This window comes from Adiantum capillus-veneris, chromosome 15 (assembly GCF_014529385.1).
Source record: "Adiantum capillus-veneris isolate H3 chromosome 15, ASM1452938v2, whole genome shotgun sequence".
Taxonomy (NCBI): domain Eukaryota; kingdom Viridiplantae; phylum Streptophyta; class Polypodiopsida; order Polypodiales; family Pteridaceae; genus Adiantum; species Adiantum capillus-veneris.
The window spans coordinates 120,975,588-120,997,370 of NC_140945.1; the positions used below are offsets into that span (position 1 = coordinate 120,975,588).

At 46.8% G+C, this 21,783-nt stretch overlaps 1 protein-coding gene across 1 annotated transcript in view; it reads left to right on the forward strand.

The window, feature by feature from the left end:
* Window positions 1-21,043, forward strand: part of LOC147441399 (Acyl-CoA N-acyltransferases (NAT) superfamily protein) — a 54,583-nt gene extending 33,540 nt beyond the window's left edge. Inside the window, exons 2-4 of the mRNA XM_086483046.1 lie at window positions 20,175-20,233; window positions 20,474-20,530; window positions 20,613-21,043. Of these exons, the coding sequence (XP_086339172.1) occupies window positions 20,175-20,233; window positions 20,474-20,530; window positions 20,613-20,802 (306 nt within the window). The 3' untranslated portion in view covers window positions 20,803-21,043. The remainder of the gene's footprint in view (window positions 1-20,174; window positions 20,234-20,473; window positions 20,531-20,612) is intronic.
* Window positions 21,044-21,783: the final 740 nt, after the last annotated feature.

Genomic DNA, 21,783 nt, shown 5'->3' on the forward strand with positions numbered 1-21,783 from the left:
TTCATTCCAACACTCGCATCAACTGTTTTACTTGTCATATCTGCATTTTGTACGTATGGCTGCGAAAAACCAGCCATACCAAATTGTGTTCCAGGCACTCGAAACTGGCCATAAGCACCCTGAAAACCTGGTTGGACACCCATGTTCGCGTACATAGGGTTACCCATGCCTGTTTGCATTGTCTCGAACACATCCCCTGGCATATAACCTGTGGAAGGTCCAGCCATAGCTTGAAACACCGATCCACCTCCAAAATAACTAGGATAAGTATTAGGTAATGGAAGGGTCTGACGCATAGCGTGTTCATTACTTCCTTGACCATTCACAATTGGTTCCTGTCCAGCTAAAGCAAGTTGCTTTGGATCATTGGACACCGCTAGTTGCTCAACCACATGGGCTTTCCCTCGAGCATCATGAGTCCTCTGCGCATTGGAAATCCCTTTTCTTGCAACGGCTTAGTCATGCCCTGTGTAGGAGGCTGAAAACCTTGTGTCGAAGCCTATAAGAACTCCTGCATCCTTGGGTTGTTAGCCAATTGCTGAAACATGTCCATGCAGCAACGCAGTTGAGTTCTAAACAACTTGTCCTCTTCTTGAAGAGTTGAAGGAACTTTCTCCGTGCCATGTGAGGAAGATCCCTCTTCAGGTACTTGGTCTCTCTTCTGTGCCATAACGACAAGCTCTGTGTTGCTTTCACCCACAACAATCCACGCTGCACTTTTTGAAGAAAAAGTGATTATCCCGTCGATGGAACCATATAACCGGCCTATACAACGTAGAGGGCGGTACTATTTCAATTACTTGTTAACTTTACACAGAGCACTGAGAAGGGAAGAGAACACAGTTGCGTCCAGCGACTAGAATGTCACTGTGCACACGAGACCGACACCCTGTAGGCCCCAAAGATTGGCGCCCCTTTCGGTATTTCTTCGACCTGATTTTGGTAGCATAACGGCGCAAAAACCCCTGTAGGTCAAAAGCACCTGTCTAGGACGGATTCCCTCGCTATTTGGAAGCTTTCTGGTGAGCTGTCACAGAAATTCAGCGGGCTGTAATTCCCTGTTTTTCACTGCCGGGTGCCCAAAAGCCTGTACATGCATCCCAAGGCTCTCACGAGGCTCCCCCGGTGTTCCCTTGCAGTTTAAGTGCGAAACCCTAAACCTGCAGAAAAACACAGCAGGCTGTAATTCGCTGTTTCGGATCGTTTTTAGCGAAGCGAACACGCCTACGCGTGTCCCAAGGGCTCCCGCACGCAATGGGACAGTTCCCCTGTGAATTGGACGAGTTTTCACGCGAGAAAACTCTCCGAACTCGCAATCTTTCGCAATGGAACTGTGCGTACTTGTGGGGGTTTAGCAATTAGCTAATCCGGTTCCTGTTCAGAAGGCTCTTGCCTTGGCAAACGCGCATAAACCCCCAGAACTGTACATGTTCAACTAAGTAGCCCAACTAGTGGGGCATTACCATATGTGCCAAAGGGGAGAGAGAGATGCACGAGAGCAAGTCATCGCGCTACATGAGATAGAGGAGAAGGCAAGCTTTCCATTAAAGCTGTAGACCTGCACCCACTACTCACACACACACACTGTAGGTCACTTCTGTGTGAAAAATCAGCCCCCTCTCTCTCTTGGGCGCCTCCTCCAGCTGAGGTGTCCTGCAGATGGCTCTACAACTGCCAAGTGTCCAGTTTGCCCCTTTGAGTTAATTCCCTAGTTCCCACTGACTTATAAAGTTATAAGTGACTTTCCGAGTGGCCCAGAGTTCATTTGGCGCACACAGGCTTCCATACTCATCAGAATTCAGTGCTAACTGGCCCGACCAATCCCAGACAGACTGACCGACCCAGACTCTCGCTATGAGAAACCTATTTGGCCGCAGCCGTTTCACACTGGCCATGCATGTCCACTTGCACCTTTTCAAGGGTCCCGGGGAAAACAAGTAAAAATAAAAATAAATAAAAATATCTAGTACTTATTTACGGAAGGCAACAGGAAAAATACACCTCCTGGTGACACGATCCATACTCTCAGAGGACGGTTTGAGAGACTCTAGGGCAGCTCTGGCAGCATAAGGGAGCGCAGAGAGGCTTTTCTTCGACTCTGGCCCCTTGGGCCTTTCTTCATCATGGTCCAGGGTGTGCTCAGATGGCATTACCGTCCACCTGTGTGGCTTTTCCCTCCTTCCATCTCTTGATTTAGCCTCATTGTACATATGCGGTTTCTTCATTGGGAGAGTCTCCCCGTCATGTTTGTTGTAGCCCTCTCTTGTAGAGGTTGTTGTAGCCCTATGGGCAGCTTCATTAACTAATAGAAGGATCTTTTTCTGGGAAAAAAAAACAGTCAGTGTCTACTAAGACAATTATGGCCTCTGTCTATTTTGCAGGCGTAATGGAGGGCGATTACAATACTTTCAAGAAGGGGGTGTCACAAACCGCTGACGTGGCATGACTCGATACACCCCTAGAATGTGCAACAGGACAGCCTCGTGAAACACGGAACAATTGCTGAAGTGGCACCTCCCGGAAATTGCGAAAATCTGCTGATGTGGCATGTTGTACGGACCCGTAGTTTGTGGTACTGTAGTGCTGACGTGGCTGAGCTATACGGACCTGCTTTTTCTACGCAAAAGCAGGGCTGAAATTGCGTGGCTGAATTTTGGCAGCTTTTAAGTCAAGTTGCTTCATTTTTAAATTCTTTTAAGTGGAAGCTTTTGATTACTTTGTTAGCGTAGCAGCCTCTTTTGAATTCTCGACCTCTCAAGTCTCCACGTGGATGCACTTTCAAACGGCTACGTCCTTGTTATTTTTATCAGGTCTGCACTTTTTTTTCTCGACCTCTCAAGCCTCCACATGGATGCACTTTCCAACGGCTACGTCCTTGTTATTTTTAACAGGTCTGCACTTTTTTTAATCGTCGTAGGAAGATCGCACTCATCAAGGCAGGCAACACTCACGACTTTCAGAATTGTCACCCGTTTTCAGAAAATGCAAAGCGAGGACCTCGCTCTAGATGCCTTCATGTATGCATCCATGAAGGCATGTCCAGAATGTTGCCTCTTGAAATGCATTTATTACGGGATGTGCCCAACAAGAACATGGCTGTTGATGGAAGATGCCATGCTTGGGACTGTCTTGGTCGATATGTAAGCCAAATGTGGTGTGCTTGAGAGAGCACAAAAAGTGCTAGAGTAGTTTTTTTTCCGGACTGTCGCCCCTTGGAATGCACTGATTGCGGGTTGTGCGCAACAAGAGCAGGGCAAGAAAGCTCTAGGTTTCTTTTAGCGGATGCAAAGCAAGTATATCTCTCCAAATTTAGTCAAGGCATGTTGCTCTATGCAAGTGTTCGAGGAGCTCCATGTCCTGAGTGTGGACTCTTGGAATGCGCTGATCGAATGATTTGTCCACGAGGGCAGGGCCAGCAAGCTCTATTCTGTTTTTAGTAGATGCAAAGCGAGGGCCTCTCTCCAGATGCAATCATGTATGCATGCATGAAGGCATGTCCGGAATGTTGCCTCTTGAAATGCATTGATTACGGGATGTACACCACAAGAACATGGCTATTGAAAGAAGATGCCATGCTTGGGACTGTCTTGGTCGATATGTATGCCAAATGTGGTGTGCTTGAGAGAGCACAAAAAGTGCTAGAGAAGTTTTATGTCCAGAATGTCGCCCCTTGGAATGCACTGATTGCGGGATGTGCGCAACAAGAGCAAGGCAAGAAAGCTCTAGGTTGTTTTTAGCGGATGCAAAGCAAGTATATCTCTCCAAATTCAATCACTTATACTTTCTTCTTCAAGGCATGTGGCTCTACGCACGTGCTCGAGGAGCTTCATGTCGCGAGTGTGGACTCTTGGAATGCGTTGATTGCATGATTTGCTCCACAAGGGCAGGGCCAGAAAGCTCTATTTTGTTTTTAGCAGATGCGAAGCAAGGGCCTCTCTCCACATGCAATCATGTATGCATGCATGAAGCCATGTAGCTCTACACAAGCTTGTATGGACACAAAAATTCACAATTATATTGTTAGTTAGAGGCTGTTGGATGCAAAGAGAGGGCCTCACAAAACGTGCCTGGCGAGCTTCCTGTCTCAAGTGGCACACTTCTCCTTCCTCCTTTCAACCAAAGCCATCATTGCAGCACGTTATAATTTCCACACACACATACTCACAGGAGTAATTGCTACAGGAGGTTGCGACTTCTTTCTAGCTAGTACTGCAGGAAGTGACAAGCATTGCTGGATGTGGATCTACATATTACCCTTCTCTTTCCATGCTTTTCTTCTGTGCTCCAAAATAGCTCGCATTTACTCTACGCTTAAGCAACTTATTAGGAGGTTAATTAGCAGCTTCTACTCACATATAAAGTCATCTAAGAGAAAGCAATGGAGACAAAAGTTAGAAGTACTTGTTCGCGCAGAGCTTTAATGGAACCATCAAACGCGGACCCTACTGCCTTCGACTCATCCTCTGATCTATGGTGCTGGGAGTGGCAACACCCATCTATGGTGTTGGAAGTGGCAACGCCCAGCTAGCTGTTGTACTGGCACCTTATACCTGTTCACATGAAAGCAAAGAGCCATGAAGAAAAGCCTACCTCGTCGACATGGCGAGAGCATTCTTCAATATCATAGAGTCTGTAGGCAAACAACTCCATACAAATGCAGCTACAAAGGGATGCTCTCTCTCTAATTGTAGTCGCCTTGAAGGCTTGTATCGTTCCACCAGTTTGTTACCCACTTGTAGTCATGTAGGCTAACGAAGCACTCTAGTTTTGAATCTTTTAGGGCTCTGCAGAGCATCTGTACGCAGAGTCTGAGAGAGAACACCCGCGGGAATTGTATTTTGCTCGAAGATTAATATAAAAAGAAATATTGAAAGGGGCGCCAGTCTTTGGGGCCAATATCTCTAGGCACGGAACTCCGCCCGGCTATGTCGAATCAACTGTGAATTGTGAACTGTTTTGAAGTGAATCTCTTTTTTTGTCGTGGTAGAATCTTGACTTGGAGTGTCCAAGTCTGTTACAGGTACTGTTCCCAAGGTTGTAGCAGTCCAAGATAACGGCACGGACAACCACCGGATGGTGTCCTGACGAGCAAGGGATGGTTCAACCGCACAAGAGGTAAAAATTCAGCGTGCTGTCCGGCCAACAAATGCTGCAAAGGGTGCTGAAAACACTGCTGTAATAGAGATTTTAGCGTGCCTGTATGCCACCGGTCAGTGCGGGAGCGTCGCAGAGTGTCAGAGGAGAGGGTTCTCGCACTTTTCAGCCATCGAGGGGCTGAAAACAGAGAAAAAACAGCAAGTAATAAGTACTGAAAATGGTGCCGATTGGGTGTAGATACCTATTCAAGGTGTAGATTTGCAAGTTCCAGGCAGTGTAGAAGACTCCTGGGTGTTCCTTGGTTGCTCTTGTTGGTGCACAAGATCAGCATTTTGTGAAAAAACGCCGCAAATCACCAAAAACACCAGCCAAACACAAAAAAACGTAGCAAGATCTGCAAAACGCAGATCTGTCCAAAAACGCCAGCAAATGTTGGTGCCGGTTTTGGTGCGATTTTGCTGCAGGAGGGAAGTGCTAGGGAGAAAGCGATGCAGATCAAGGCTACAGATGCAAAAACGCTGCATTTCTTGCAAAAAACGCTAGGGTTGATAAACGCTAATCATCGTTTTGGAGATCCGCCGGTATGGAAACCGGCAGAAGTGCTAGCGCTAGCCTCAGGAGGAGAGATCGACGCAGATTCTCCGTTCTTGGCGATTGATACCATGTGAGTGAGCAATGAAAAGAGTGTGAGCCACGCGCGCCGAAAACGCTGAGAGAGAGAGAGAGAGAGAGAGAGAGAGAGAGAGAGAGAGAGAGAGAGAGTGCTCTGCAAATGATGCTCTCAATACACAATCTGTATGACTACAAGACCCTAAGCATTCTATTTATAGAAGAAGCTTAGTTTGAGGTAGGGCAAAAATGTGTAACTGGTGCAAAAAACATATAAGCCCAAAAATGGCTAAAAATGTGTGCACCCAGCTAGGCTAAGAAAATGACCGGCCGGACACATGCTAAAAGTGTCCGCCCATGCAATCTACATGATGTGCGATGGGTGGCCAACCCGGGATAATCACTAGCCGTACAAAATGGCGAAGCAACGGTGGTGTAACTCTAACAATGGTGTCAGTCGCCTGTTGAGTCCAAGGCTCATCATCCGCATCAAGTTTTCCTCCCAAGGGCTGTATCAGCCAGTGTTTCTGCAAAATCTGCCAGCGTTTTTGTATCTGCCAGGCAAGCAAACAAAAATGGAGCTTTTGATCGTGGAGAAACCTTCTCAACCTGCATTTTTGCAAGAACCTACGTTTCTCACCTAGCGCTGGTCTTTTCGGGCTCTTTCCTCGCCGGAAATCCCCCTCCATCAGCTTTTTTTCTGCCCATGCACTTCTCCCTTGGGAGCAGCTACGTTTTTGGGAGCATCTGCGTTTTTAGCCAGCTGTTGTGTTTTTGACACGCTGCTGCGTTTTCAGCAGAGGAGGGAAGCGCTTGGCCACACCCTCTACGGATCTTGCTTTTGCCCCACCGGCTTGGCATTCGGTGCCTTGCCGGGGCACATCCTCTCCATTGTACACTGTTTACAGCCAGGTTCACATGCTGTTTTCTCTGTTTTCAGTCCACTTGGGGTTGTGACTTTGATTCCCCACCCTCCCTAGACCCTCTCGTGCCGCTCTAGACTTTGCTGGGAGTGTACGAGCATGCTGAAAATCGCTGGACGGCAGCGTTTTCATCACCTCGCAGTTGCTTTTTTGGGTGGATAGTAGCCTCTTGGTTTGTGTTTTTTCACTGAGGATGAAGTTACCTCTTGCCAGGACACCATCTGGTGGTGGTCCATGTGATCTCTCAGTGACTGATGTAGTACACGATATCTTCGACATCGGCTTGATCATCTGCCGGCGTACGATCCGTGGGAGATCATTCATTCCAGCCATCATCCGGCGGTTGCGTACTCTAGAGGGAGTGGTGACTTGTGGTTTTCTATGGACACACCTATGCACTCATCAGAGGAGTTCACACAAGACATAGCCATGCTCATGGGATATGGGATTCCGACATTCCTAGAGAGGACACCACCATCTTGGGTGGACAGACACTTACCACTTAACCTCGACACGTCAGGTCACTTGCTTACATAGGAGCATCTACATGGACTTACGGAGATGATCTTGGATCTCTTGTCAAACAGGTTCATTGATTGGATCTACAGACTGGAGTGGGACTCAGTGCTTTGGACTCTCTTGGAGAGTTTACCTGCGAGATGCGGGAGATCAGGCATCCTGCGACTACATTCGGAGTCACCCGAAGCTTGGCTTAGATGGTAGTGTGGTTGCACTTCTACACTCCCGATCATTTGGATTGCTACCTTTAGAGTTGCTTACACTCACCCTCGGTAACCTTACAGCAGACTTATCCCCTGACCTGGGCAGTAGGCCACTCCCAGCTCATTCACATTGAGAGCCACACCGAGTTGCGGTTTGGTGGCGTTGTTGGCATGGATTTTGTTTTGGCGGAGGATTGGAGGCAAGAGATACAGGCAAGACGGCTTGGACAGCCCCTCCTCTTCTCAGAGGAGCTTCAGACCGCAGACTACTTAGTCTGGCTTCCCTTCCTCATACAGGATGATCACGATGCGAACAGCTTGGTCTGATCACACCTTTTCTTAGAGGCCCTTCACATCGCAGACTGTTGAGTCTGGCTTTCCCCTCATCTTGGATTACCCTACCAACTGACAGGACACCATCCGGTGGTGGTTCGTGTGGTCTATTAGTGATTGCTGCAGCTTACGGTAGCTTCTACAGTGCAGATTGTTTAGTCTGGCTTTCCTTGTTTCAGAGGACGTTTACGACGCAGATTGCTACATCTGTCCTTCCTGGAGTTTTAAAATTTACACACCTTAGCCACCTGACCACACTAGGTTGCAGGTTCATGTATTAACAGGATTTCCAGTTATTCTCATGAGGGTTCTTGGGCTTCTCCATTTTCTCCAGACAGTTTGACCACACACTTGACCACAGACACCGCAGATCCTATTGATGGTCTATTGGCAATTCTTTGATGACAAGGAGTTGTTTTTTACACTCAGTTCGGGACCTTTACGCAGTATCTTCACCCTGTAGCTACGGAGTACAGCAGTTTGCTACACTGCTTGTGACAACACTTTGCCATGGAGATCTCTCGGAGGTTGGGACACCCCAGACTGCTGCTACACTCATGGAGTATCCTTCAGTGGACATTGCAGCAAACATCTTCATCATTTGCCTCACATCTTCGACTTCATGCGGTTTGTTTAGCATCAAGTGCTAAGAGGGGGTGTTAGACTTACACTACTCTGCTGCTTCAAAGGTCTAGGGCATGCATGTACGGCTAGTGTGCCTCTGGGTTGGCCACCCTTTGCATATGCATTTAGGTTGCATTGTCCGACCGCCCACTTCTGGGCCGGCCACCCACCTTGTATTGGGCGCCCTACATATTTCTTTTTCTTGCTGGGTCATAGGGCATTTTTAATACATTGCCCTACCTCCCCTTAGGCTCCTATATATGGAGCCAAGGGTGTCACAAGACGGGCACCACGTGCCAATAGAAAAGAACAGACTTTTAGCACTTCAATAACAACTGAATTGAGAGAGAGAGAGAGAGAGAGAGAGAGAGAGAGAGAGAGAGAGAGAGAGAGAGAGAGAGAGAGAGAGAGAGAGATTGAGAGAGAGAGAGAGAGAGAGAGAGAGAGAGAGAGAAGAGAGAGAGAGAGAGAGAGAGAGAGAGAGAGAGAGAGAGAGAGAGAGAGACGCGACACGGAGTGGCGGAATTCCACCCCAGAGAGTATTGGCCCAACCTTGGCGCCCCATCGGTATTTCTTTATATTGTATCAACACAGTACAAGCCGGTACTCCAGACTCTGCACCTTCTCCAAGAAGCATGCCAGAGAATGAGCCCTAACTTCATATTCAAAGGCCCTAGGTCCCAAAAGTAGTTTACAGTAAAAAGCCTTCAAACTCAAAAGCATCTGGTCCAAAAGCAAAGCCAAAAAGCTGCAAGCGTAAATCATGGAATTCCGTACAGTTGCCACGTCAGTAGTCAGTGCAAAATGCGGAAATCCGTACAGCATGCCACGTCATCAGTCAACGTGATTTTCGGAAATCTGCCACGTCATCAACCAGCTTCGCGATTTTCTCTGTGCGTTGTGAGTCCTGCTTTACTTCCTGTTGCTATGCCTCTTCACTGCCCCTCGGCCAACATTTGTAAGTTGGCTCCATTCTTTAGGCTTTAACACGTCAACAATTTGTGACAAAGGGGGTACCCACAGATATACACATCTCAGTTGTATAGGTCTCTTGTTCTTGTAGACAGGGGGGGGCTGATCGCCCCCTTTTCCCATCTCTAGCATTTTGTCTCTCTCTCTCTCTCTCTCTCTCTCTCTCTCTCTCTCTCTCTCTCTCTCTCTCTCTCTCTCTCTCTCTCAAGTGCCCTACGGAGCACCGGTTTCCCTCACCAGCCAAAACCTTGCATTAAACCCCGCCGGGGTTCCGAAAGGAAATGCCTAACCCAATCTGGGCGTCGGCTCAGGCAGTGTCCCGTGGGCCACTAATGACACCCGAAGGTAGCCCGGTTTTCCACCAAGTGCCAAAACGCGTGCTTCGTCTAGCCAGCACCACACCTTAATCCCGGGCAGGACCTTTCCTAATCTCCATGTGATCTGACAAGCTAGGCACGCAAAAATGCGGGTCAAGCTTGCGAAGTTCCCCTTTGACAAGGGGGTGGACTTAGTCCACGGGGTAATGGTGGGAGGGGGGATGAAAGGGGGGAGAATAGAGGTCTACAAGACAGTGTTCAATCTTGACTTCCTGGGTGTTGATGAAACGTAGCAACCGCGGACTGTCATTGTACGGACCCGACGTAAGGGGGTGATCATTGGCGGTCACTCCCTCTTCCAAGGCCGCAGGAGGGCCCATGAGCGGCAACCACTCCCTTGGATTTACTCTCTCCATGAGTCAAAGGCAGGTCCACCCAGGGGGGGACTCTAAGCACCCTCCTCGTAGGGGGATGGGGCAACGGGGTCTGGGGCGACATGGTATCTCTCATTGGGTCCCAGTTTAGGGATGCTGCGTGAACCACCTCCAGCTGGGCTGACACCCGAATTTCACTCATGGGTGATTTTCACAGAGATTCCCCTAGGACCTAGGTAAAGTCATTGGAAGCTCAAAAATGGAGAGAAATGGCTGAAAATTACAGTTAATAGCCTCCAAAACTGCCCCAAAAAATCAGTTACGAGTTCTGTTCTCCCAGACTTGGTAAATTGACCAAAAAGTGCCACTTGGCACTCATACATGCAATTTCCCCGCATTGGGCTTCCTGCTTAAAAATCTCTCAACTGGTGCATCAGTTCACTTTGCAGCAGAGTAATAAAATGTTTCCCTTGTCATACCGAAGGTAATGACGCGAACACATTTCATGGCCCAAAATAGCAGTTCCCTAATTTTTAGGAGATGCTTCCGTTGGGCTCCCACTGGTCATCTGACCATCTATCCTCATTTGGACCGCATCCAAAAGTGCAATGTGGCCCAACTGTCGGATACTTTCTGTTGGTGATCCCACCTTGACTTTATGCCTTTATTGAGTTCACTTCCTAGTATCCACCAACTTGCTAAGTGCGACGGGGGGACCTACATGATCTTGAATTGAGCCTAGACCATAGTCACATGGGGACGGGGACAGGTCTCGGGGACGGGGACGTGGCAAAACAAGGGACGGGGGACGGGTCAGGGGACACGTGTTAAAAAACACTTGTTCTATACTAGACAACACTAGGAGCAGAAGGTTGCAAAGAAAAAGTGGGGTTTGCACTCATAAATGCCAAAATATAACATGCGGTAAGAACGCGGCGAGCACGCGCCGCACATGTTGACGTGATGATCAATCATCATACTCAAAGGGAAAAAAGTAATGATGTAGAAGTGAAGAGTGGGTTAGAAGAGTCTGGTGGGAGACATTGGCATATAGCTCAAGACTCTGAAAAGCCTAAAAAAAGAGTGTGGGGTCCCCTGTCCACGTCCGGCTTGCAAGTGTCACCGAGGACCCGCGTCCCCTCAGTGTCCCATGTGAGGGACCCGTCCCCGTCCCCGTCCCCATCGTGTCCTCGTGTCTCCCGTTGCGTCCCTACCAAAAAAGGCCACGTCCCCGGGTCCCCTGTTTCTATGGCCTAGACATTCCTTTACTTTACGAGTTCCAGTGCCGACCAACTTCCCTTCTGCAGGTGAAACTACCGTTCACATTGGCCATACAATGTCCGACCATTTGCAACTTCAAAAAGAGGGTCTCAAAAATTAAACAAAAATCATTGGAAAGAAACCAACAACTAAGGTTAGCAGTTGCCACGTCCTCGTGACATACCCCCCTTTTGAAATAAAAAACGTCCTCGATTGCATACCATAAATACATGCCACTGATGATCTTGTGTTTTTAGCACTCTTTTATCATCGCATGTATCCGCAAGAAAGGTCGTAACACATAGATACAAATGACTTAATGATACCTTCATACTTTTGTCATTTCCATCTATTACACTGAATCCATATGTACATATGATGTGCTAGCTCTATCATTATCCCTCCTTTGCACACGTTGGGTTGGGGCATAAGTAGGCTGTAACCCAAAGACCTCAAGGTAAAGCTACAATACATTTGGTGACTATGACAGTTCATGCTCTTCCATCCACTTTCCATCCATAGGTGGATAGTTCTTGAACTTCACCATATAGCATCTTGCAACCTGTCCCTTAACTTTTTACCTGTGCAAAAGGCTGTTGCCTCTGCAAACGAGCATAATTTCACAACACAGTAGCGTACTACCCACGACCAAGAAAGCTCAAATCTCAAGATGATTTACCAGTGTGTCAAAGAATCCAAGCAATCGCCTTAGAGAATCGGCGAGCAGCGTGCCACTTGGCAGACCCACATCACTTCCGCAGGAGATCTAGTGGCCAATCTACCACCGTGAGACCTCTCCCTATCTCATCTTGGTTCATACTTGCAAACCCTAAAAACGCAGCAGAAAAGCAACCTTAATTTGATCACTTTTTGGCAAGGCGAACATGCGGAATTTCCTGTTTGTCTTGTGAAGAGGAACCCTCTTCCATAATGCCCTTCTCTTTGTCGGCCATAGTGTAATCCCGCGTTCTTGTACTCTTGTGTCTTTACCCAAAACAACCAAGGCTCACTCTTTGAGGAAAAAGTGATTGATGTCCCGGCAACGGAACCTTGAAACCGGCCCGTGGGGCAGTAGGCTTTGGCTTTCACCCGAAATTCTTTACTTTAGACACACACACAGAGCACTTTGCAAAGGAAACCTGCGACGGGAATTAACACTTAATCACACACACGGCTCGGAAGCTAGAATGCTCCGAGCAGACGCCGACAACCTGTAGGCCCCAAAATTGGCGCCCCTTTCGGTATTTCTTTATTCTTTAGGAGGGTAAATTACAAAGAAGAGTCATGGGAATCCTATATCTGTATCGAGCTAGATACCACCTGTTTTGGCCAAATTTCGGCAGCATAACAGCCCCAAAACTTACGCGAAACCAATTCCCCTGTTGGAACTCTCTTCCACTGGCATAAACCCTCTGATTCCTGCCCAAAAACAGTAAATTCAGCACGCTGTATTTACTGGTTTTTGCCCTGTTTTCAGCTTCAAACAGTCCTCTAACTATCCTTTGCCAGTGGGCACTATTCCCAATGGTTCTGGCGTCCGTATGGCTGAAAAACAGTCAATTTACAGCACATACACAGCGCTGAAAACGCACCTGTACGGTGAGGTTATGACCCTCACCGGTGCTTGCTTTGGAGTATGTCACGTGCACATGGCTCTGTGTGCCACGTGGACATACTTCATCGACTTCCAGAGCCAGTTTTCCCCTTCTTCCTAGATAGGGATGTCTAGAATCCTAGGAGGATTAGTACCGGCAATTTTGTGAGCCTGTTTGCAGGACCTGCATGTCCGGACAAATCCATTAGATTAGGTTTTCCAATTTGGAACCCTCTTGCATAAATGGTTTGTATACGCGTTTTGACAGATGTTATTACACTACGGTGGGCATCTGGCATGACGAGCATGTAGTTCTAGGTTAGAGGAATCCGACGTGCCAAACTGCGCGTCGATCGGATTCCCAGGTGGGCAGATGTGCGACAATCTCACCAAGTTTGGACCAATTTTTAATAAATCATTTATTTGTTGAGAAAACTTGCCCTACCTAAGGTCTAATAATTACTTAAGGCCTATTCTTTCCCTATAAAGGCACCCAAGGAGCTAGTGCTATTCTCATTCTCTCAGGGACTGCAATTCAGCCAGCGTTTTTGAAGAGGAGCAACCAGCATTTTCAGAGCTCAGCCCTGCACAACAGCCAGCGTTTTCAGTTTTCAGCCCATCGCCGTCGCGGTGTGGGTGAGATCTAACCTACACAGCTGCGGTCCGGTACTTCGGCAGCCCATCGAGCCTCCTCTCGGCCATTCCCTCGCCGGCATCGAGTGCTCACATTTGCTGCCCATCATCGCCGTCATCGAGATCTGCGTTTTCAGCCCTGCTCTATGGAGAGATCTGCTGCGTTTTTGCAGCCATCATTCGCCCCTTTATTCCTCTCACAGCGGGAGCGCAAATCAGCCCCAAATCTACCCTTGGTGGCCATCCGCAATCCCACATCGAGAAGGATCCAAAGGTGCATCAAATCAGCCCCGGAGGTGCCTCTTCCTGAGGAGTTACCGTGGTGATTTTCCGTCGTCAAGTCATTAGTTCACTGTGAGAGGTGAAATCAAGGTTCTAGTGGGTCACTCTTTGCATGGCAGCATAGCCACCAGTTGCGAAAGACCGAAGCAAATTGAACATAATCTCTAGGGCAAGAGACTCACCCGCGTGTTTTTCATTTCAATTTGAGGTATTGCATTGTGGTATTGCATTGTGTATACATTCCATTTACGCAATCTAAAGCAAATACCACAGCGGTAACGGTGTGGGGGGCCCTTGAGAGGGTTGGTTGGGACCCCATCGGGTGTCGCTCTCTTCTCTCTCTTTCTCTCTCCCTCTACACAGCTCTATTGCATTCTCTCAACCCCTTTCTTCAGGGAAACATAAAAGGAACATTCATTGAAGTACAAAACATTCACTAACGCAAGGAAAGAAGGAAAGGATTTTGTGGAAGTGTAAAACTAGATCTTCACCATTTTTATTCTGCTGCACTTGACATTGGTATCAAAGCTTTGAAGATTTTGCATTAATCCGCTAATCCACAAGAAGTTTTTTTTTCTCTCTTGTGTTTTTTGGTTGTGTTGGCAGCCCTTCGGTGTATACTCCTCCCACTCTTGGAACAACAGGCATGCCATTGCGCGTAGAGCCGTGTACCTTGAGCATCGGAAAATAGCAACCAATTGTATACCGGGTGTTGCATGCGGGGTGCGCCGACCAGGGGGTAGATAGTCTCCTGAAGATTAGTCTGCGACCTTCCTTGAACCAAGAGGAGAAATTTCAAATCCTTGCATGGTCAAGACTCGTAGCGGTATGAATACCTCCACAAATCAAGAAGGCGAGCAAGAGCCACCTATGGATCCTCCAAGCCCTCCCCCAATTCCTCAACCTTGGCCATCAAATCCCATGGATGCTATGATGCGCATGATGATGGAGATGATGATGCGGCAAGACGAAGCTCGACGACAAGAGCGTGTGGAAGTGGCGGAGCGTGAGGAGCGTCGTTTGGCGGCCGAAGCCGAGGCTCGTAGGCTGGAAAGGGATTCAATGCGTGATCTCATCACGACCTTGGCGGTGCAACCCAATCCCCCATCTTCGGAGCCCGATTATGAAAAGCTTGCCAAGACCATCGCGGAGGCAACCATTGCTACACGGACGACCAGTGATCCAATTCCCGAGAAGATCACGTTCAGTAAGTATGACGGTAAGATGGATGCTATTGTCATTTACTCTTGGTTGTATCAATTTACATCCTATTTTGCGGTTGTTAGAAAGTCTGAAAATAACAAGGTTCTCTTGGCTTCCATGCATCTCACGGGTGATGCCATCACTTGGAAGGATGAATGGATGGAGAAGCAAGAGGTGGCCCATGCGGCTGCCCATGCCGATTCCTACCTCGTTCCCCCTCTCGAGCTTAGTTGGGAGGAGTTCGCGGAGGATCTCAAGACTCGCTTCCTCCCTCCACAGTACTTGAAGCGTTTGAAGGAGGATTTTCGGGCTTTGTCTCAACAAGGTAAACCGGTGATGTCGTATGCTAACCGTGTGTCACAGCTAGGTGGACAATTGCGAAAATCGGATGAGGAGAGGTTAGAGGCTTTTCTCTTTGGATTGGACCACTCGATCAAGTTTGACGTGGAGGCCGGTGATCCAAAGACATTGCAAGAAGCAATCCGCTTGGCTCAACTCCAAGAGATGAAGCACAACAAGGGTAAGCTTAAGACGGCCTCAGGTAATGATACTTCTTCCTCTCATGACTCGTCTAAGGAAAAGGACAAGAATTCTATTGGGAATGGTAGCCATAAAAAGAATTCTCTCAGTTCTTCTTCTCAATCTAATTCTCCATCTCGATCTCAATCTAGGGGCGATAACTCTAAGGAAGGAAAATCTGATAAACCTCAACTCACACGTGATGAAAAGATTGCCCAAGGAGTTTTAGGTGGTCAATTAAGTGAAGAAGAACAAGCATTGTATGCAAAGGAACATAGGTGTTTTCATTGTCATGTAGTCGGTCACATGAAAAGGGAATGTCCTAAGAAAGAATCTAACAAGGAAACCTCTACTGCGTCAACTTTTGACTCTACCCCTCAGGTGAATGCCATGTTTGGTAGAGAAAGAAGCTAAGCAGGAGGGGACTTTCGAAGAGGATGAACTCATAAAATGTTATGGACATGTTAGTGGTCAAAAGGTCATTGTGTTGTTTGATTCTGGAAGTTCTCAAGATGTCATAAGTGAATCTCTTGTAAAATGTGCACGTCTTCGGACTTCTACCATCCCCACCCTCTCGGTGTAGGGGTTCTCTAAAGGCATGGACGCTTCGATTTTTCAAGAATGTGATGATGTCAAGTTGATCATTCAACAAACCCAATTCACTCGTCGTTTTGTAGTCTCTAAACTTACAGGTGTGATATCATTTTGGGTATTAAGTGGTTTCGCATGTTCAAACCCATTATCGATTGGGAGAAGCTCACGTTTCTCATCAAAGATAATGTGTTGCAACCCGTCCTCATTCGAGGCGAGAGCGGTATTCCCTCTCTCCCTCTCATCTCTCATATCCAGGCAAACAGAGAACTACGTCGAGGAGCCCAAGCAACGGTCATCTATGTCAACCCCACATCAAGGAACTTGGGTATTCCTTGCAGGTATAGTGAAGGTTTTGTTAAGGTCAATTCGGTATTTTCCCAGGATCATCATTCCCCTATACACCCTCCCCATCGATCTATGGACATTGTCTCCGACAAATTGCATGACGAGGAACATGTAGGTAAAAAATTTTCTCCATTGGATAAAGAGAAGCCAAAACCAGGCGATTTCTCATTTAGGAGGCTTCGCCCTCCCAAGGTACGGTCTTTTGGTTTACCATTTCTCTTTGTTCGTAAGAAATCAAACTCATTTCAATTTTGTGTGGGTTTCAGGGAACTCAAGTCAAGGATGGTCAAATTCCAGAAGACGAGACCTCACGTGACCGTTCCTTTGGAACGTCCACAGGAGGCACAACGAGTTTCCAAAGTGGACCTATCGAGTTGCCGCCACAAGGGTTGACTTCCAAGGAGCCATCCAAAAGAAGAACCACCGGAGATCATTGTTTTAGTCAAAGTCACCAAGTCGAAGTCTTTTCGAATGCTTCCATTTCAGTTTGGTGATAAGAAAGAAGTGAAGCAATATTTCCTGAAATTCAAGGATCGAGTGCCACATGAAGCGGCGTGGGTGGACGAGGAATTCGTCATCGATTATCCGGATTTGCTAGCCTCATACAAGGAGGCCATGCAGATCGGTACCCGTACCTCACCTTAAGCAGGAGGGGATGTCACGTGCACATGGCTCTGTGTGCCACGTGGACATACTTCATCGACTTCCAGAGCCAGTTTTCCCCTTCTTCCTAGATAGGGATGTCTAGAATCCTAGGAGGATTAGTACCGGCAATTTTGTGAGCCTGTTCGCAGGACCTGCATGTCCGGACAAATCCATTAGATTAGGTTTTTCAGTTTGGAACCCTCTTGCATAAATGGTTTGTATACGCGTTTTGACAGATGTTATTACACTACAGTGGGCATCTGGCATGACGAGCATGCAGTTCTAGGTTAGAGGAATCCGACGTGCCAGACTGCGCGTCGATCGGATTCCCAGGTGGGCAGATGTGCGACAATCTCACCAAGTTTGGACCAATTTTTAATAAATCATTTTATGATTTATTTGTTGGGAAAATTGGTGGACACTTGCCCTACCTAAGGCACCCAAGGAGCTAGCGCTATTCTCATTCTCTCAGGGATTGCAATTCAGCCAGCGTTTTCAGAATTCAGCCCTTGGTGTTTTCAGCCCTGCACAACAGCCAGCGTTTTCAGTTTTCAGCCCATCGCCGTTGCGGTGCGGGTGAGATCTAACCTACACGGCTGCGGTCCGGTACTTCGGCAGCCCATCAAGCCTCCTCTCGGCCATTCCCTCGCTGGCATCGAGTGCCCATATTGCTGCCCATCATCGCCGTCATCGAGATCTGCGTTTTCAGCCCTGCTCTACGCGAGAGATCTGCTGCGTTTTTCGTCGCAGATCTGCGTTTTTGCAGCCATCATTCGCCCCTTTATTCCTCTCACATCAGAAGCGCAAATCAGCCCCAAATCTACCCTTGGCAGCCATCCGCAATCCCACATCGAGAAGGATCCAAAGGTGCATCAAATCAGCCCCGGAGGTGCCTCTTCCCGAGGAGTTACCGCGGTGATTTGTCGTCGTCAAGTCATTAGAGTCTGCATTAAGGTATTGCATTGTGTATACATTCCATTTATGCAATCTAAAGCAAATACCACATCGGTAACGGTGTGGGGGGCCCTTGAGAGGGTTGGTTGGGACCCCATCGGGTGTCGCTCTCTTCTTCTCTCTCTTTCTCTCCCCCTCTACACAGCTCTATTGCATTCTCTCAACCCCTTTCTTCAGGGGAACATAAAAGGAACATTCATTGAAGTACAAAACATTCACTAACGCAAGGAAAGAAGGAAAGGATTTTGTGGAAGTGTAAAACTAGATCTTCACCATTTTTATTCCGTTGCACCTGACAAAGTAGCAGTTAGCTACCTCTGTTCCTGCTCAAGGAGGCTCTTGCCTCAACACAAAAGCATGAACCCACACAGTTGTACATCAATCAAATGAAGAGCCCTCTTGTGGGGCATCAGATAACTACACGTAGGGGAGAGAGAGAGCAGTGTGTAGTGTGCAAGGCATCACTCCTAGCACTTAACCTGTGAGACAGGTTCTCAATGAAGCATCCCCCCATCATAAATTGAGCGTCGCCTCTTCTGCCCTCGATCTGTAATGCACCTGTGAACAAATAGATGCAAAAAGGGGAAGATTTCCATGGCTGCCAAAACTTGCGTATCGCTGAAAACGTAGCAAAACAGCCTTGTAAACACGCATCTGATGCCTTCCAATGCTGAAAATGAGCTCCTTGGACCTAGGTAAAGTCATGGGAAGCTCACAGTCAATAGCCTCCAAAACTGCTCCAAAAAGTCAGTTACGAGTTCTATTCTCCTAGACTTGGTAAATTGACCAAAAAGTGCACTTGGCACTCATACATGCAATTTCCCCGCATTGGGCTTATTGGTTAAAAATCTCTCAACTGGTGCATCAGTTGACTTTGCAGTAGACTCGCAGAGTAATAAATGTTCCCTTGGTCATACCGAAGGTAATGACGCGAACACATTTCACGGCCCAAAATAGCATTTTCCTAATTTTTAGGAGATGCTTCCGTTGGGCTCCCACTAGTCATCTGACCATCTATCCTCATTGGGACCGTATCCAAAAGTGCAGTGTGGCCCAACTGTCGGATACTTTCTGTTGGTGATCCCACCTTGACTTTATGCCTTTATTGAGTTCACTTCCTAGTATCCACCAACTTGCTAAGTGCGATGGGGGGGGACCTACATGATCTTGAACTGAGCCTAGACATCCTTTTACTTTACGAGTTCTAGTGCCGACCAACTTCTCGTCTGCGGGTGAAACTACCGTTCACATTGGCCATACAATGTCCGACCATTTGCAACTTCAAAAGAGGGTCTCAAAAATTAAACAAAAATCATTGGAAAGAAACCAACAACTAAGGTTAGCAGTTGCCACGTTCTCGTGACACAACAAGGTTCTTCTCTTACCTTCTTCAAGAAGGCATAGGGTAGAGCCATCACAATCCAATGGAAGAGTGAAGACATGCAGCCCATTTGCAATCCAATGTAAGAGAGAAGACCAACGCATATCTAGAGAGGACAGGCCTGGAGATAGGACGTAACGAAGAGGATGGCTTGGTTGACAAGTATCTTGCTGTCGTCCAATCCCAATGCTGCTGCAGATGGTTGAAAATGCTGCTGTGCGAGCGTAGCGGTAGTGGCAAACGGACACAGCAGTAGAGAGAGACGGTGAAAACTGCCAAGGTCGATCAGCAATCAGCACTGAGCAGGTGCCACATAGCTGCACGGGAAGGCCAATGTCATGTGCAAAAAGTGCTCATGAGGAAGGTCAAAGTCTTCTGCTGTCCAGCCAAACGGTAATGGAAATTGGAAGAGGCCATCTCAGATCAGCAAAAATGTCAAAGATGAGGGAGGATGCATGGCCACCAGGAAACTTCATCACCAAAGGAGCCAACAGACATAGATCATAACACATGAAGGCTGGTGGAGGAAACGTCTCCCCACGTAAGATTCGAGTTTCCCCACTGTCCATTTTATAAGATGTTACGAGCTTGAAACAAATGCCAGCTCAAAATTTATGTTTTAGAGAGCAAGGGAGCTTCTGTGTGGTATTGGCAAAGGAATGGGTGCAGTAACGTCTTTCAGGGCCTTGAGGATTTGAGCTTCAAGTTTATTGGCTATTTGTTGATAGTTATGTTTCAAAGTTAACACTCTGCGTCAGTGCTTTTCTCATAATTTTTTCCCATTGACTCGCAGGTAGCTCCATCCTTACAAAGGCGAGGTTTTGGTCGTAGAATTCTGCAGAAATTACTCAGGTGAGACAGGGCTGTTTGTCTCTTTCTGCTCTCATAATAGAAGGTATCTTCTGATACTGTTGAGTCGGGATCCTTATTTCTTAGTTCCTTATTGGCCCTCATTTGCAACTACAAGAGGGCAACTAGTCTCCTGCTAGTTGCCCTCTTGTAGTTGCAATGCGGGCCAATAAGAAACGACTATTTTTCAAGGTCTAAAGAAAATAGGTTATGCTGTAGACATGAACTATAACAACCATGCAGAGAGCTTGGACGGAGGGGAATAACTGACATTGCGGCACTTGCAGCACCCGAGCAAAGGTTGGCTGCAGCTAAATTTTCTTTGAAGGAATTTCCCCCTTTGATGGGCTATTTCTGGCTATAATTTATTGAGCTGGTGCAGGCCTTTTTTCACTGCCTGTGGATTTGGAGATGATGAGCTGAATTCCACCACCATGTTATATTTGAGAAGCTCCATGACCTCACGTGAAGATTCTGTGAAACGGTTTGGAAGAAAGAGTCTGGTCATACCAGCCGCATTGAGGGCAATGTACATGCCTAGCAGTGGACAGCATGACATGGAGAGAAGCTAATATAAATGTTGTATAAATCTCTGGAAGGGTGCTGGCGAGTTGCAAATGTCTCTTCCTAGATACGCTTCTTGTTGCTTTGTAAAATTCTCTCCTCGTGTCACTCTTTGAAATCCATTTGAAAAATTATCGGCCACCCTACAGAGTACAGCACTGGATTAGTATGTTTGGTGTCCTTAGGCACCTCCCTCAAAGATTATTTGTTTTATAGCTTTACAACAATCATAAATATGCAATTCCAGTATGTTGATGATGTGTTGTAGATTTGGGCATTTTTAATAGGCTATCAAGGGGTGCCTTGCTTCGCAAATTGCATGTAAAATCGGGGTGTGATTGCATGGTTCTCAAGTGCAGGTGTGTGTGTGTGTGTGTGTGTGGTTGTTTTACTTAAATAAGACAACATAAATGAACTTTTCAATTCAAAGGACAATTGGCTTTAGACAAGTGACAATGATTAGTACCAAAATAACTTAGTCTTAGAACTATTTTTATACATTGCTATAAGAGAGGTTTCATCTTCTACAGCGTATGTTTCATAACATGACAAGAACGTGGTATGTCGAGGGTAGACATTTGCTTCAAGCCAAAAAAAATTCCAAGAAAGGATAGAGTCTTTACTTGCATTGATCCAAACAAAACAACAAACATGTTAGCTTTGAATGTGTTTTGCAAGTGTTAACGGACTATATTAGTTGTTATCTATGTCCAGCTTACAACTTTTTAAACTTAGAACAAATGTTCGAAGTGTTTATGTAATTTAGATTTGTAAAGTATAAGGTGTGTTTAAAAAATATATATATCCTTTTGAATTATGGCAGCAGTTATATGTAAGGTTTTTATATAGTTCTATTCTTATTAGACCTTAAATAGATATTAATATACATATCATTCTGTTTGGAAGGCCACCATCTCTTTTGATCCAAGTGTTCTAATATCCTTTTTCTTTTAACCCAAAGATATTATGTACTTATGTCTCGGCCATAT